The sequence below is a fragment of the Sinocyclocheilus rhinocerous genome, unplaced genomic scaffold (genome assembly GCF_001515625.1).
Source record: "Sinocyclocheilus rhinocerous isolate Xijiao unplaced genomic scaffold, SAMN03320098_v1.1 scaffold2307, whole genome shotgun sequence".
Taxonomy (NCBI): Eukaryota; Metazoa; Chordata; class Actinopteri; order Cypriniformes; family Cyprinidae; genus Sinocyclocheilus; species Sinocyclocheilus rhinocerous.
In genome coordinates, this window is record NW_015642048.1 from 176,732 (window position 1) to 189,222 (window position 12,491).

Genomic DNA, 12,491 nt, shown 5'->3' on the forward strand with positions numbered 1-12,491 from the left:
TATGCAAACAAAAAATATATATTTATTTTCCGTCGATGCCGCAATCCCAATAAGGAAATGAAATTATTACTATGCTTTATTTATCTCTGTGGGAGAGGAAGTTAGTAGGAAAAGCGGGGTGATCTGAGCCTGTGGGGAAGTTGACCCACGCCTTGTTTCTAGGCAACCTTAAACAAAATAATCCCCCCATGATATTAGCTCTAAACCTCTGGATGATACAAGTATGTTAAAAGATAGAAGTGCGGTAATTTGAGGCAAACGTCCTGGGGTAAGTTGAGCCAGTGGCTCACCCCTTCTTATGATTATAGAGTATTATTTTACTGTATTCTACATTATATTTCATTAAGTTTAGACCAAACATTTTTGATGTTGTTCTTTGTTTTGAACTTGATTTTGTTCTGCAAATTTTAAATAGGCCATTGAAGTTTTTATGAAATTGTATTTCCCTGCAGCATTTATAAGTCGGATGTTGAGTACTATAGTTCTGTAAGATCAATTGCTTTATTTATTCATTCATTCATTCATGTTGAACATTATTTTTTGACATTTTTAAATCATTCTAAAAATGCCTTCAAAGTTGTGAACTGTATCTTTAAATAAAACTTCCATCCATCCATTCTATTATCCAAACCTCTTTGTCCTTATTAGGGTCGCTGGGAGCTGGATCCCAACCCAGCGTCTTGAGCCACAGATGGGGAAACTTCCTGGATGAATGGTCAGTCCATCACCAGGCTCACACATTGAATTGAACGAGTCATTTTTATTGAAATTCTCTTCCTTTGATATAGCATGAGGTGAAAATGTTCAGTCTTATTTCAGAATAATCAGTGGCACAGTTTAACTCCATGTGGCTTAACCTACCGTCTCCCTAGGCTCAATTTACCTCTCACTGGGGGCAAGTTGAGCCAAGAGAGCACTTTTTTCTGGAAAGATATATTTTAAAAGCAGTTTATTTTAGATCCAATGTGATTATTCCCAAGGATGCACCACATCCTGAAATGTATGTACATGTATAAATTGGACCCATTACTGTCATGTGCTCACTTTAAACACGGCGCAAGTAAAAACATGGCTCAACTCACTCCCTAGTTAACACTGTACAAACAGAAATGTTATAATATACCAAACAATACAGAAAACTCCGAATCGCAATCACAAAATGTTCGGTGACTTAATTTAAGCAAGTGATTTGATATTTTGACATTTGTTAGGGGGGAAAAGGGGTGATTTGTGGTATCCATCTAAGATTTTGAGATCCCACAAATTTTAACGCTATGGTATACATTTGCCATTCTAAACACTTTGTGACAATAGCTTGAGGAGGGCCGTTTTCTGCTCCATCATGATGATGTTATGAATTCCTTCATGTTCATATGCTTATTTTGCCGTTTTATCTGCCATTAATGGCCTACATATATTTACATATTTTTAAATGTAAATATATAATATGTATGTGCAACGTAAATAACATTTACATTCACTTCTTTCCTTCCTTCACTTATAAATTTCCTAAAGTAAAGTAAATGAACTAAAGTGTTTACATTTTATTCAAAATGTATCTACTACAATGGGCTTTAGTTCATTTTGCATCACTGAAAAAAGCAACACCTGCCTCTATGTGTTGACGGGTGGGTCTGACTCCACCCCTCACTGCTTTATCATACAGCAGCTCTCACTTTACAACCAGCATCAGTCTCAGAGAAACACGCACACTACACAAGCTTCAGAGAAACCTGAGTAAAGGGCAGCATGTCTAATATCGCTAAAGTTCTTTCTAGGAGGCAGGACAGAGGAGAAGGAGTGGGAACAAACGAGAAGGCGATTCCCTTCAACAAGCAGGACTACCAGACCCTGAAGCAGGAGTGTCTGGTGAAAAAAACCCTGTTCTGTGACCCGACCTTCCCTGCCGAATCCGACTCTCTGGGATACAATGAACTCGGACGTTACTCCTTCAAGACCAGAGGAGTGCAGTGGAAGAGACCTAAGGTACTGCAGTGAGTGTTTGCTTTCTTCCACACAGGTGGAGTTTGGGTAAATATTAAGGTGTGTTTTATAGAATTTATTTCTACATGAGACGAACCTTAAAATTACTTTTACCCAATTACCCAATATATGTTTTCCTGCGTGTGCGCCGATATGCTCACTATAGTAACCGACGGCGGCTCAGGTTTCTCTTTAGGTGTGAGGCTGATCTTATGTGTGTGTTGATACTTACAACATGCAGACTCTCTGCTCATCAGTTTGCATTGTTATATAAATACGATGCTTTTTATCTGTATTTTTTTCTTTTATGAATACCCAGGCCACAGCACACTAGTTCAACTGAACCATTTACATGTGCTGTTTGCTAAGAGCAAATACAAGCTATTGTTATTTAGGTGTACCTTTAACGTAACACTATCACCTCTAATTGTTCTCACATTGTCCCTTTTTAAAGGAGCTCTGCTCAAACCCGGAGTTCATTGTGGACGGCGCCAAACGGACAGACATCTGCCAAGGAGCTTTAGGTGAGGAACAAGCCTTTTGATCAGAATGATGTTCGGGTATGGCCTGTAGCATAATTCATAAATTATTTACGAATTCCAGTAACAAATACAGGTGACGTGCAGCATTAAAAAAAACGTGATGAATATGGAATTTCAGGATATTTTTTTTATGCATTACTATATTAAATGAGGTGTTTAGTTACCTCTATCTGCTGGTGTGTCTGCTTTATGTTGACGTGAGTAAACTGTCCTCCACCCCAAACCCACACAGACTCGTATTGTGCCGTGCTAATGACCATGACACAACAAATATAATCGCTATATCAGGAATTATGTCACATATGTGGCTTATGTGATACTTAATTTCTCAAAAACACATTAAATAACAATTACTTTTAACATTTAACTATCAACATTTAATAAAAAAGAAAAACACTGCCCAGTTAAAATGATACATGAAATTCCAAAAGAAATGGATCGAACTCAATTGAAACTGAAGTGATATGACTCACTGCCTCCTTCAGTTTTTTTTTCATCCGTTTTGGTAAAAAGCATAAAGTAGAAGGCATACATTTACTCTTCAAAATAGAGGTTCTTTATTCACATTCATGGCTCCATGCGAAACTTCTAACATCCGTGGAATCCTGTCATTCCACAAAAAGGTAAAAAGGTTCCTCAGAATATTGAAATGTTCTTTTTCACAACAAGAAGAAATGGTTCTTTTAGAACTGTTCACTGGAAGGTTCTGTGAAAACACCCTTTTGGAAGTTTTACTTAAGAATGTTCATGACCATAGCACAAATGGTGTGGGGCGAAATACATGCTCAGGTTTTAGTGGCAAGTGGATAAGAACAAAGTATGAACAACAATAATAGTGATGCTAGCTTTAGCAACCACTAATTAAAGTTACCTCACAACGCAAGTGCATTTCTTGTGTTGTGGAAAAACATATTGTGAGATATGGGAGTGGTTAAAAACCTATACTTAAAGTTAAGCTTAAAGGTTGTAGGTTCAAACCCCACAATGGTCCAACCACCATCACCATTGAGCAAGATGTATACACGCAGGATCCTCTTTGAGCAAAACATGGAAGCCCAGGTTGATCCTTGAGGGCAATATCTGTAAAAAGTGAACTGGAAGTCAGTTTGCATTAAACAATGAGCTCAATGCAGAAGTATCTAATAACATTTAAATTAATTGGCAGGTGACTGTTGGTTGCTGGCGGCTATTGCATCTTTGACTCTGGATAATGCAATTCTGGAACGTGTAGTTCCACCTGGACAGAGTTTTATAGAGGACTATGCCGGCATCTTTCACTTTCAGGTCAGAACATACATGGCATCAAAATGTCTGAGACCACACTAAAGATCTGGGATTGAAAACCTGGAAGAAAAGTTACATGTTACCCTAACCCTAACATTAGAAAAACATACAAAATTATTTTCACTAGTGGTCTCAGACTTTTGGACCTCATGTGAGTATTAATTACAACACATAACCCTATTAGAAGTCCAATGATAAATTAAGGGGACACTCTCAGACTGATCGTTGTTATTCACGTCTCTTTAGCTCTGGCAGTTTGGTGAATGGGTGGATGTTGTCATTGACGACCGGCTGCCCACCAGAGATGGGAAGCTGCTGTTTGTTCATTCAGCCGAGGGCTCGGAGTTCTGGAGCGCCCTGTTGGAAAAGGCCTATGCAAAGTAAGTGTACAGTATGTGTTTATTCATCATAAATTACCTGCTACTACACTCTAAACAATGCTGGGTTGTTTCAACCCAACTTTGGGTCAAATATGGACTAACCCAACTTTTGGCTGAACTGTAGTCATCAGTAGTAGATAACATCAAGAAACTGAGTCATCTGAAACCGTTGGTAAACACTGTGCCAAACCACTGCCTACAAAACACACAATGTTCATACAACATGTCACATATCCATGACTTGACCAACTGGTGGCGCTGATTATTCCCATATTTTGAAGGCTTAACGGCTCATATGAAGCTCTGACGGGAGGTTCAACCACTGAGGGTTTTGAGGATTTCACTGGAGGCATCGCTGAGAACTACGAGTTGAGCAAAGCTCCTCCATACCTGTTTAAGCTCATGCAGAAAGCACTGACGCTGGGATCATTACTGGGCTGCTCCATTGATGTGAGTCACATTCCATTTCTGTTGTTTCACATCATTTAAACTTATAACTGTGGTCTGTGGTCTAATTAATAAACACGGTTTAAACACCTAAGCTTTTACATTATTTATGAAGATTTAGGATATCAATTTCCTTGTGAAACCCAAAAAATGTGCCTGTGCTTTGTGGGTGTTTTGCAGGCGACTTGCAAACAACACTTGCCCCATATGCAAATGGATTGGACTCACCCATATTTAAAGAAGGATTTTGTGTCTGGAAATATCAAATGTTAGCTCACTTGTGGCTCACACTAAATACCAGGAGTTTCATGTGTGATAATGATTATCATTGCTGTAATACATAATAAATAGGGATGCACTGATATAAACATGTTGGCTAATAATAATTTTTATTTTGAAGCTGATAACCACTATATTGTCCAATATACAGTATATACACATACACACACACTACTAGAGGTGGGTGATATGATCAAAATCTTATTTCACGGTATGAGAAATTTTATTTCACTATAACAATATATATATATATATATATATTGATATATATATTGATATAGCTATTTTTACTTTTTAAATTAAAAATAAGAACAAAGAAATAAATTACAAACACAACAGAACAAAAATACAAGTTAAATAAACTTGTTTTTCAGCTACAGTAGGTTTATTTAACATCTAGTAAGTAATACTACATAAATTTAATAATCAAGTGTATAAAACACTGTTTAGTCTTCACTGCATGAATCAAATATGAACTGATTCCTATTAAAGAGCATCTTTTGTTGTTTTCATATTAACATGAATGACAGACAGCTGCAGGTAAAATAGGCCATTTCCCTTTAAGACAGACTGCACGGATCCAATATAGTGAAACACATCTAGTTTTCACCCAATTGTTTACATTTACGACTGTTTACGTGAATACTCCACATGACAAGCATTTTGAAATAATTGTGTATTTGACCATTTAAGCACAATAAGACGAGAAAGAAAATTCAGAATTCTGAGGTGTAACTAACTGCATTGAGTTTGCACTGCATATGCATAACTGCACTGCTTATTGATTTTAATAACGTCTCGTCTAAATAACCCAAGACTTTCCCTTTCAAGTAATTCTCTCGACATTGCATAAAATGCTAGGGGAACGCTTAAAATCCCTGCTGTGTAAAAAAAGTGCCATTCCTCGATCCAGCCAGGTTAATACAGCGTGGTGCGCGCTCCACCCCTCTAAATCTGGTACCGGACCTAGTTGAAACACCCAGACATGCACCTGGCAAGTTGCGAAGATAGCGCCGACACCATCAGCATGCGCACAGTCGAGCAGCATGGACTAATGCGCATACAGGGTGTTCATAATGAAGCAACAAGTGAATTGGTGCATATATTTGACCAGCTTATATAAGCAGGACACATAAACGTTTTGAAAATGAGGACACAGCAATGAATTGGTGCATGCCACATAAACCCGGTCCTATAGCAGGACATATATATTACACATCCATTGTAACATTGCAAAGCGAGGTAAACGCACAGGAGTAACAGTAGAGTAGCAAGATAACAGCTGAAGCCCTTGAAGATTACTGAACAAAGTGTAAAAACAGGAAACTGTGCTATAAGCGCCTCAGTCATCCAATAACTACTCAGCCGCTGTCTTCTCCTTGCACAGACACAACATGCAGTAAGAAAGAGGGAATCTCCACATTATAAAACCTAGCAAATGTGTTTTGCAAAGACTATCCCGCCGCCAAACAAATGTCCTGTATAGACATACCTTTAAACCAGGCCCATGACGATGCCAAACTCCTCGTGGAGTGGGCTCAAACACCTATTGTGCAGTCGACTTCTCTGGAGGCACAAGACAAAACAAAGTTCTGTCATGACAAATCTCGGAGGGACTGGCATGGTAATGTACATGACAATGTTAATGTATTTGGTCTTGGCGGAATAGAATAGTACTGAGACTTGCTACTGCCAATACATCCACAACATGCTGCTGTGAGCATGTAAAAAATACTGCGGCTGCACATATAACTTATATGAATAACCCCCAAAGCATACATGATCACCCCATAGCAGATCTATACAGGTGGAGCTGGGGGAGGTGAAGGGTTTCTGAAGTGTGCTGCAACTGCTACCACAAGCATTAGCCAAGTATTTGAATGTTGAGCAGCAACCTCATTGGCTACCAATACAGGAGAGAACCAGTCAGCTGTGCCATGTGATAATGATGACATTATGTCATATTGAGTTAGATCCATCGGACTGCGCCATCTAGAGTTTCATGCCAGAACTTTCGTATTTGACAGAGAGGGCTTGTAAATCCCCCACACACTTTCCAAATGCCAAAGCTGCAGTGCCATCTTGAATGAGAGCACTCTCAGCTCTCTCATCTCAGTTGGCTGCATATATGTAAGCATATAGTACATGAACAGGGCAATAGCACATGCTTTTTATATCTTATGTCAGATAGGAATGCAGGAATTGACACGTCGTAGGCCCAAAACCTAAACTTCTTATCTCAAGCTGCCGCAGCTTCTGCCTCTGCGGCTCGGCGGCAGAGGGGAAAAGAAGTGAGCGGACAGTTTATCTGTCATAATATAAAAGACTCACCAGAATGCTGCAGGGAACAGCAATCCAGGCACCGTCCACTGGAGAGTGTGCCTTCAACGGCGGGCATTAGGAGTCTTAATAGCTATGTGAACGAAAAAGATTCTGAGGTTATATGGCACTCGGCACTGACTTTATAGTGGCTGAGCCCGCCAACCAGGCAAGCACTAAACGACATTGGCTATTGCAGTGCAATAGCTTGATTCAATAAGGCTTCAGGAAGGTTTGAAGAAAGGGATTTCCCCTAGCATTTTACACAATGTCAAGAGACTGACTTGAAATGGAACTCTATTTATAAAGCTTGTCCCACTCTGTATTTTCTCATTCATGCTTGTTTCATTTTCACTCCTAGGTCAGGTGTATATAATTTGTAAGTGTGCTATGCGATATATTAATTTACCGCGAAAATACAGTAAAAACCGTAATATTGTGAAACATTGCGATTTAAAATAACTGTTTTCTATTTGAATATGTTTTAAAATGTAATTTATTTCTGTGATGCAAAGCTGAATTTTTTGCATTATCATTGAGCAGATTACCAGTTCATACGAGTCAGAGGCGGTGACGAGTCTGAAGCTGGTGAAGGGTCATGCCTACTCCGTCACGAGCGCAGAGGAGGTCAGAAACCGGCACTGACACTGAAATATGGATTTGATAGGAAAAACTTAAAAGATGCCCTAATGGCTGTCATCTTACAGGTTCATTCCTACGGCCATCTGGTTCAGCTGGTGCGTATCAGGAACCCGTGGGGTCAGGTGGAGTGGACAGGCCCTTGGAGTGACAAGTGAGTTTCCCTAAACAGATCTTACTCTTTCAACATCAGTCCTGAGAGTCCTGTCAAATATTTCCAATGTCTTTTTCAGTTCCAAAGAGTGGAACAGCATCCAACCAGAGGAGAAAGCTAAATTGGTTTATTCAGGTGAAGATGGAGAGTTCTGGTAAGAGAGCTCGAGCTTTTGACCCTCAACAACGTAAAAAATATGTTGACGAATACTGACGAATCTTCCTTGTCCTGTCAGGATGGCCTATTCAGACTTCATACAACAGTTCTCAAAGTTGGAGATCTGTAATCTGACTCCAGACACTCTTTCCAGCGAAGATGCGAGCCACTGGAACTACAACCAGTTTGAAGGCAACTGGAGGGTGGGATCCACTGCAGGGGGTTGCAGGAACAACCCAGGTAAATTAAATCAACCACAATGTGCTTGAAACTAGGTTTGTTTAAGCTGTTTTTTGATCCACGGTTTGACTGTTTGGTTCCTCCTCTCCAGCTACATTCTGCTCAAACCCTCAGTATGTGATCAAGTTGGAGGAAGAAGATGATGATCCTCTTGATGGAGAGGACGGCTGCACGATCCTAGTGGGTCTGATGCAGAAAGATGGTCGTAAAGACAAACGGTTTGGACGAGACCTGAACACCATTGGCTTCGCTATCTATAAGGTAACTATATTGCAGACAACATTACTAGAAACACCACAACCAGCAGAACCACCAACTTTACAATCACAATCACATCGTCTTAGTTCCAGAGGTGTTTGTTTCCCATTCATTTTCTACAATTTCTTCAAAGAAAAAAAATAAAGACAATAAAGAGTCCTGAACTAAACCAACCTGCTCCAAGATGAATCACATTTAAAACTTTAATTTGAAGCAATTCATGGGTAGTGTAGTTCTTCACCTGGAGTTTGGAAAGAATATTGATTAATTGCCTCTAAGCTCATGGTAGGTCTTCAAATGTTAAAATAATGTGATTTTACTTCCAGAACGCAACTGTTGCCCTTTATTTAACACACTTTTCCAGTGGCATGACCATCAACATTACCACTAAATAACAGAATATTTTTGTGGTGAATTGTATGAATTTGAACACTGAGTTATACAATATTCTTTGGTGTTTTTCAGGTTCCAGATGAGGTGTGTATGAGCTCAACATGTTTTGTACATAAGAGTAACTGAACACCACAATCGTAACCAATTGTTCTTCAATTTTTATGATACTATGGAGACTCTAAAGAGACATGATGGTGGTTAAAAAAGGAAGAAAAATATATATATTTCAATGCTTTTTGCGTTCCCCTAAGAAACTTTGCGTTCATTGGCAAAACTTTTGTGATGGACATAATATGAGGTGGGAGCAAAAATGAAAAGTTTTTTAAAGGAACACAATCCTTTTGTTAGGGAACTTAAAGTTTTTTTGCGTGAACACAATTGTTTTGCAAGAGAATGTGAAAATTTGGCGTGAACATTAAAGCATTAAAATGTCATTTTTCCTCCCATTTTTTCCCATCATGTCGCTTTGGGGCGCCACATAATACATTTAAATAAAACAACCTTTACAAGTTTTCAGATGCCATTTCATCCATCTTTGTGTTGCAGTTCATGGGTCGAAATAACATTAATCTCGGTCCTGATGTACTGCTGCGTCAGCGGTCCATTGCAGGGAGCAACACCTTCATCAACCTACGAGAGGTGAGCGAGCGCTTCAAACTGCCTCCGGGTGAATATGTCATCATCCCCTCCACTTTCGAGTCGCATCGCAAGGGAAGCTTCGTACTGCGTGTGTTCACAGAGAAAGAGGCTGCTGCCAGGTTTGTCACAAGTGTTTTTAATATATTTCAACATTTGTATTTAAAAAAAAAAAAGGGTTTATATAGTTCTCATTTTAGACCACATGGTGGTGACGTTGCATAGGTTCTGTTTTGCCTTGAGTGGACATTTGGTTGCTATCTGATTGTCAGACCAATAAATCATAACTGTACCTTGAACATTCTTGTATTTGCACCCAAATGCATGATGGATGTTTCTGACTCTCGTCCCTGCAGCCCGATGGATACGGAGATCAGTGCAGACGTGAAAAAGGTGAATTTATTATTAACAAACATAGTGTCTATTATTTTGATTTATAAGAAAAACATTTCTATAAATTCAGATATACCCCATATAAAATCAAATATTAGGCTACTTTTTTTAATGATTTTAAATATTTTTTTCCTTTACCAGCAATACATATCCGAGAGTGATGTGGACCCACATTTCAAACACCTTTTCAATCAAACTGCTGGAAATGTAAGTCACATGGCTGGTCATTTTCAGTTTTGGGTTGATATAATTTTTTTCCCTAGTACACATGATCTTGTCTTCAATCCGCAGGACTCAGAGGTGTCTGTGTTTGAACTACAGCAGATCCTGGACAGTGTTACCTCGAAACGTAGGAAAACAAACTTTCCCAGTTTCTTTCACATTTATTTAAATGTATATATCTGAAAGCACCTTGAAATTGTTTAACATTCTGTACTGGTCATTTTCAAAATGTTTTGTGGTATTTCACACAGAAACTGATGTGAAGACAGATGGATTTAGTATGGAAACCTGTCGCCACATTATCAGTCTGCTAGATGTATCCTTACCTCACTGGATCATATGAATGGAATCTATATGGATTAATGCAGAGATTCACAAACTTTTTTGTCAGCAGAAACCTTTTGACTTTAAATATTTACCTCTGAGACTTTAAATTACTACTGTACATTATTGTTTCTCCTCTATGCCCCGCCTTTCTGAAACGCGTAGATTTTTACAAAGCTCATCGTTCTGAAAAGCGAGGTGTGCTCTGATTGGCCAGCTATCCAGTGCGTTGTGATCGGCTGAATACCTCAAGCGTGAGACGGAAATGTTATGCCCTTACCATATTGTGATGTCTTGTCCGGCCGGAGTGATGAGACAAAAACATTAAAACCCATTATAAATTACTTGAAGCCCCCCTGAGAGTTTAAGCTAATATTTTTAATAATTTCATGTACAAACACAGCAACCAAATTAACCATGATAACACTCCTATAACCCTTGACCTTGGTCCAGAAAGATGGCAGCAGCAAACTCGGCCTTGTGGAGTTTCATATACTGTGGAAAAAGATCCAGAAATATTTGGTATAATATATATTTTGGTGTAAATCAAAGATGAAAATCTGTAATATCAGCTGATAATCAACATGGTACAGATCTATTTTGCATCCCTACTACAGAGCAACAACTTTGTGGGCACTAAAGTTCTGAAAATTCTTCATTGTATTTAGTGATGTTAAATAGTTAATGTGGATTTTCTGTCATACCTCACCAGGAGGTTTTTAAGAAGCATGATACAGACAACTCAGGCACTATGAGTTCCCATGAGATGAGAGATGCCGTGAAAGAAGCAGGTAATGAGTCTATGGTTAGTCAGACCATTGAGGACAATATAGTCATTCATTTTTTCTAAAAGTGGTCATAATAAGGAGTGCATTAATGGTTGTATTTGCTTTTCCACAGGGTTCCAGCTGAACAATGAGGTACTTGAGGTGATAATCTCACGTTATGCTAATCAGCAGTATGCCATTGACTTTGATTGCTTTGTTGGCTGCCTGATTCGCCTGGAAATGCTCTTCAGTAAGTTTTGCTGAAGATTATCCAGTTTAAATTACTGGAAATAAATAGCTATGAATAGAGATTATAAAAATGTGTTAATGCTGGTTTACTGTAACGTGTTCATCTGTGCTCTACACAGAAATATTTAAAACGTTCGATAAGAAGAACACTGGGAAAATCGAGCTGGATATCCTGCAGGTGACGCACAAGTGTGAATGTGGATTAAGATTTTTGTATCTTCTCAATTTAGCGTTTTCATTTACAAATGTGTTTTTTGTGTGTGTTTTGCAGTGGCTGTGCTTGGCCCTGAGTTGAAAATCCACTTGGCCTACATTGCACCAGAATTGCACTAGATTTGTATCGTGAAAAGCGCTACACAAATAAACTTGAAAAACTTGAACTTGAATACCAATAAGTAAAATCAGAGTAAAATCAGACGGGTATCTAAATTTGGTATTGCTTACAGAATGCAATTTGTTTATGGTGCTAATCTGCTGAAAATAAAACCATTCACAGATACCTCATGACTGTTTTTTTTTATGTGAGAGACTTATGATTCATTAGCTGCTCAATACCTAAAAGAATAATAAAGCACTACAAAGTGTGTAAAAAAAAAAAAATTACCAACCAACATAGTAACGTTACAAAGTACGAGTTTGCAAACATCCAGCAGCGTAACAGACTGTTGTACAGCTAAAATAACTGGAAACGGCTACCGGAAGCCTTGGCTTGCACATTAAACTTCAAAATGGCCACGAACGCTCTTACATTAAAAACTGAGGTCGATATGATATATAGTAGCTGTATTTTATAGGGCTGAATATAAGCAATAGACAATACTCACCG

The 12,491-nt window shown here is 38.6% G+C and overlaps 1 protein-coding gene across 1 annotated transcript; it reads left to right on the top strand.

Annotated features, from left to right (window-relative positions):
• Positions 1 to 1,706: 1,706 nt before the first annotated feature.
• On the top strand, positions 1,707 to 12,144 carry capn8 (calpain 8). The gene is made up of 21 exons (XM_016572103.1): positions 1,707 to 1,986; positions 2,438 to 2,507; positions 3,691 to 3,809; positions 4,056 to 4,189; positions 4,471 to 4,639; positions 7,778 to 7,861; positions 7,942 to 8,027; positions 8,107 to 8,181; positions 8,263 to 8,423; positions 8,515 to 8,684; positions 9,147 to 9,158; positions 9,621 to 9,832; positions 10,067 to 10,103; positions 10,245 to 10,310; positions 10,395 to 10,452; positions 10,577 to 10,641; positions 11,103 to 11,171; positions 11,362 to 11,440; positions 11,550 to 11,666; positions 11,785 to 11,843; positions 11,937 to 12,144. The coding sequence occupies exons 1-21, from the start codon at positions 1,750 to 1,752 to the stop codon at positions 11,958 to 11,960; spliced, it is 2,103 nt and encodes a 700-aa protein (XP_016427589.1). The 5' UTR covers positions 1,707 to 1,749; the 3' UTR covers positions 11,961 to 12,144.
• The last annotated feature ends 347 nt before the right edge of the window (positions 12,145 to 12,491 follow it).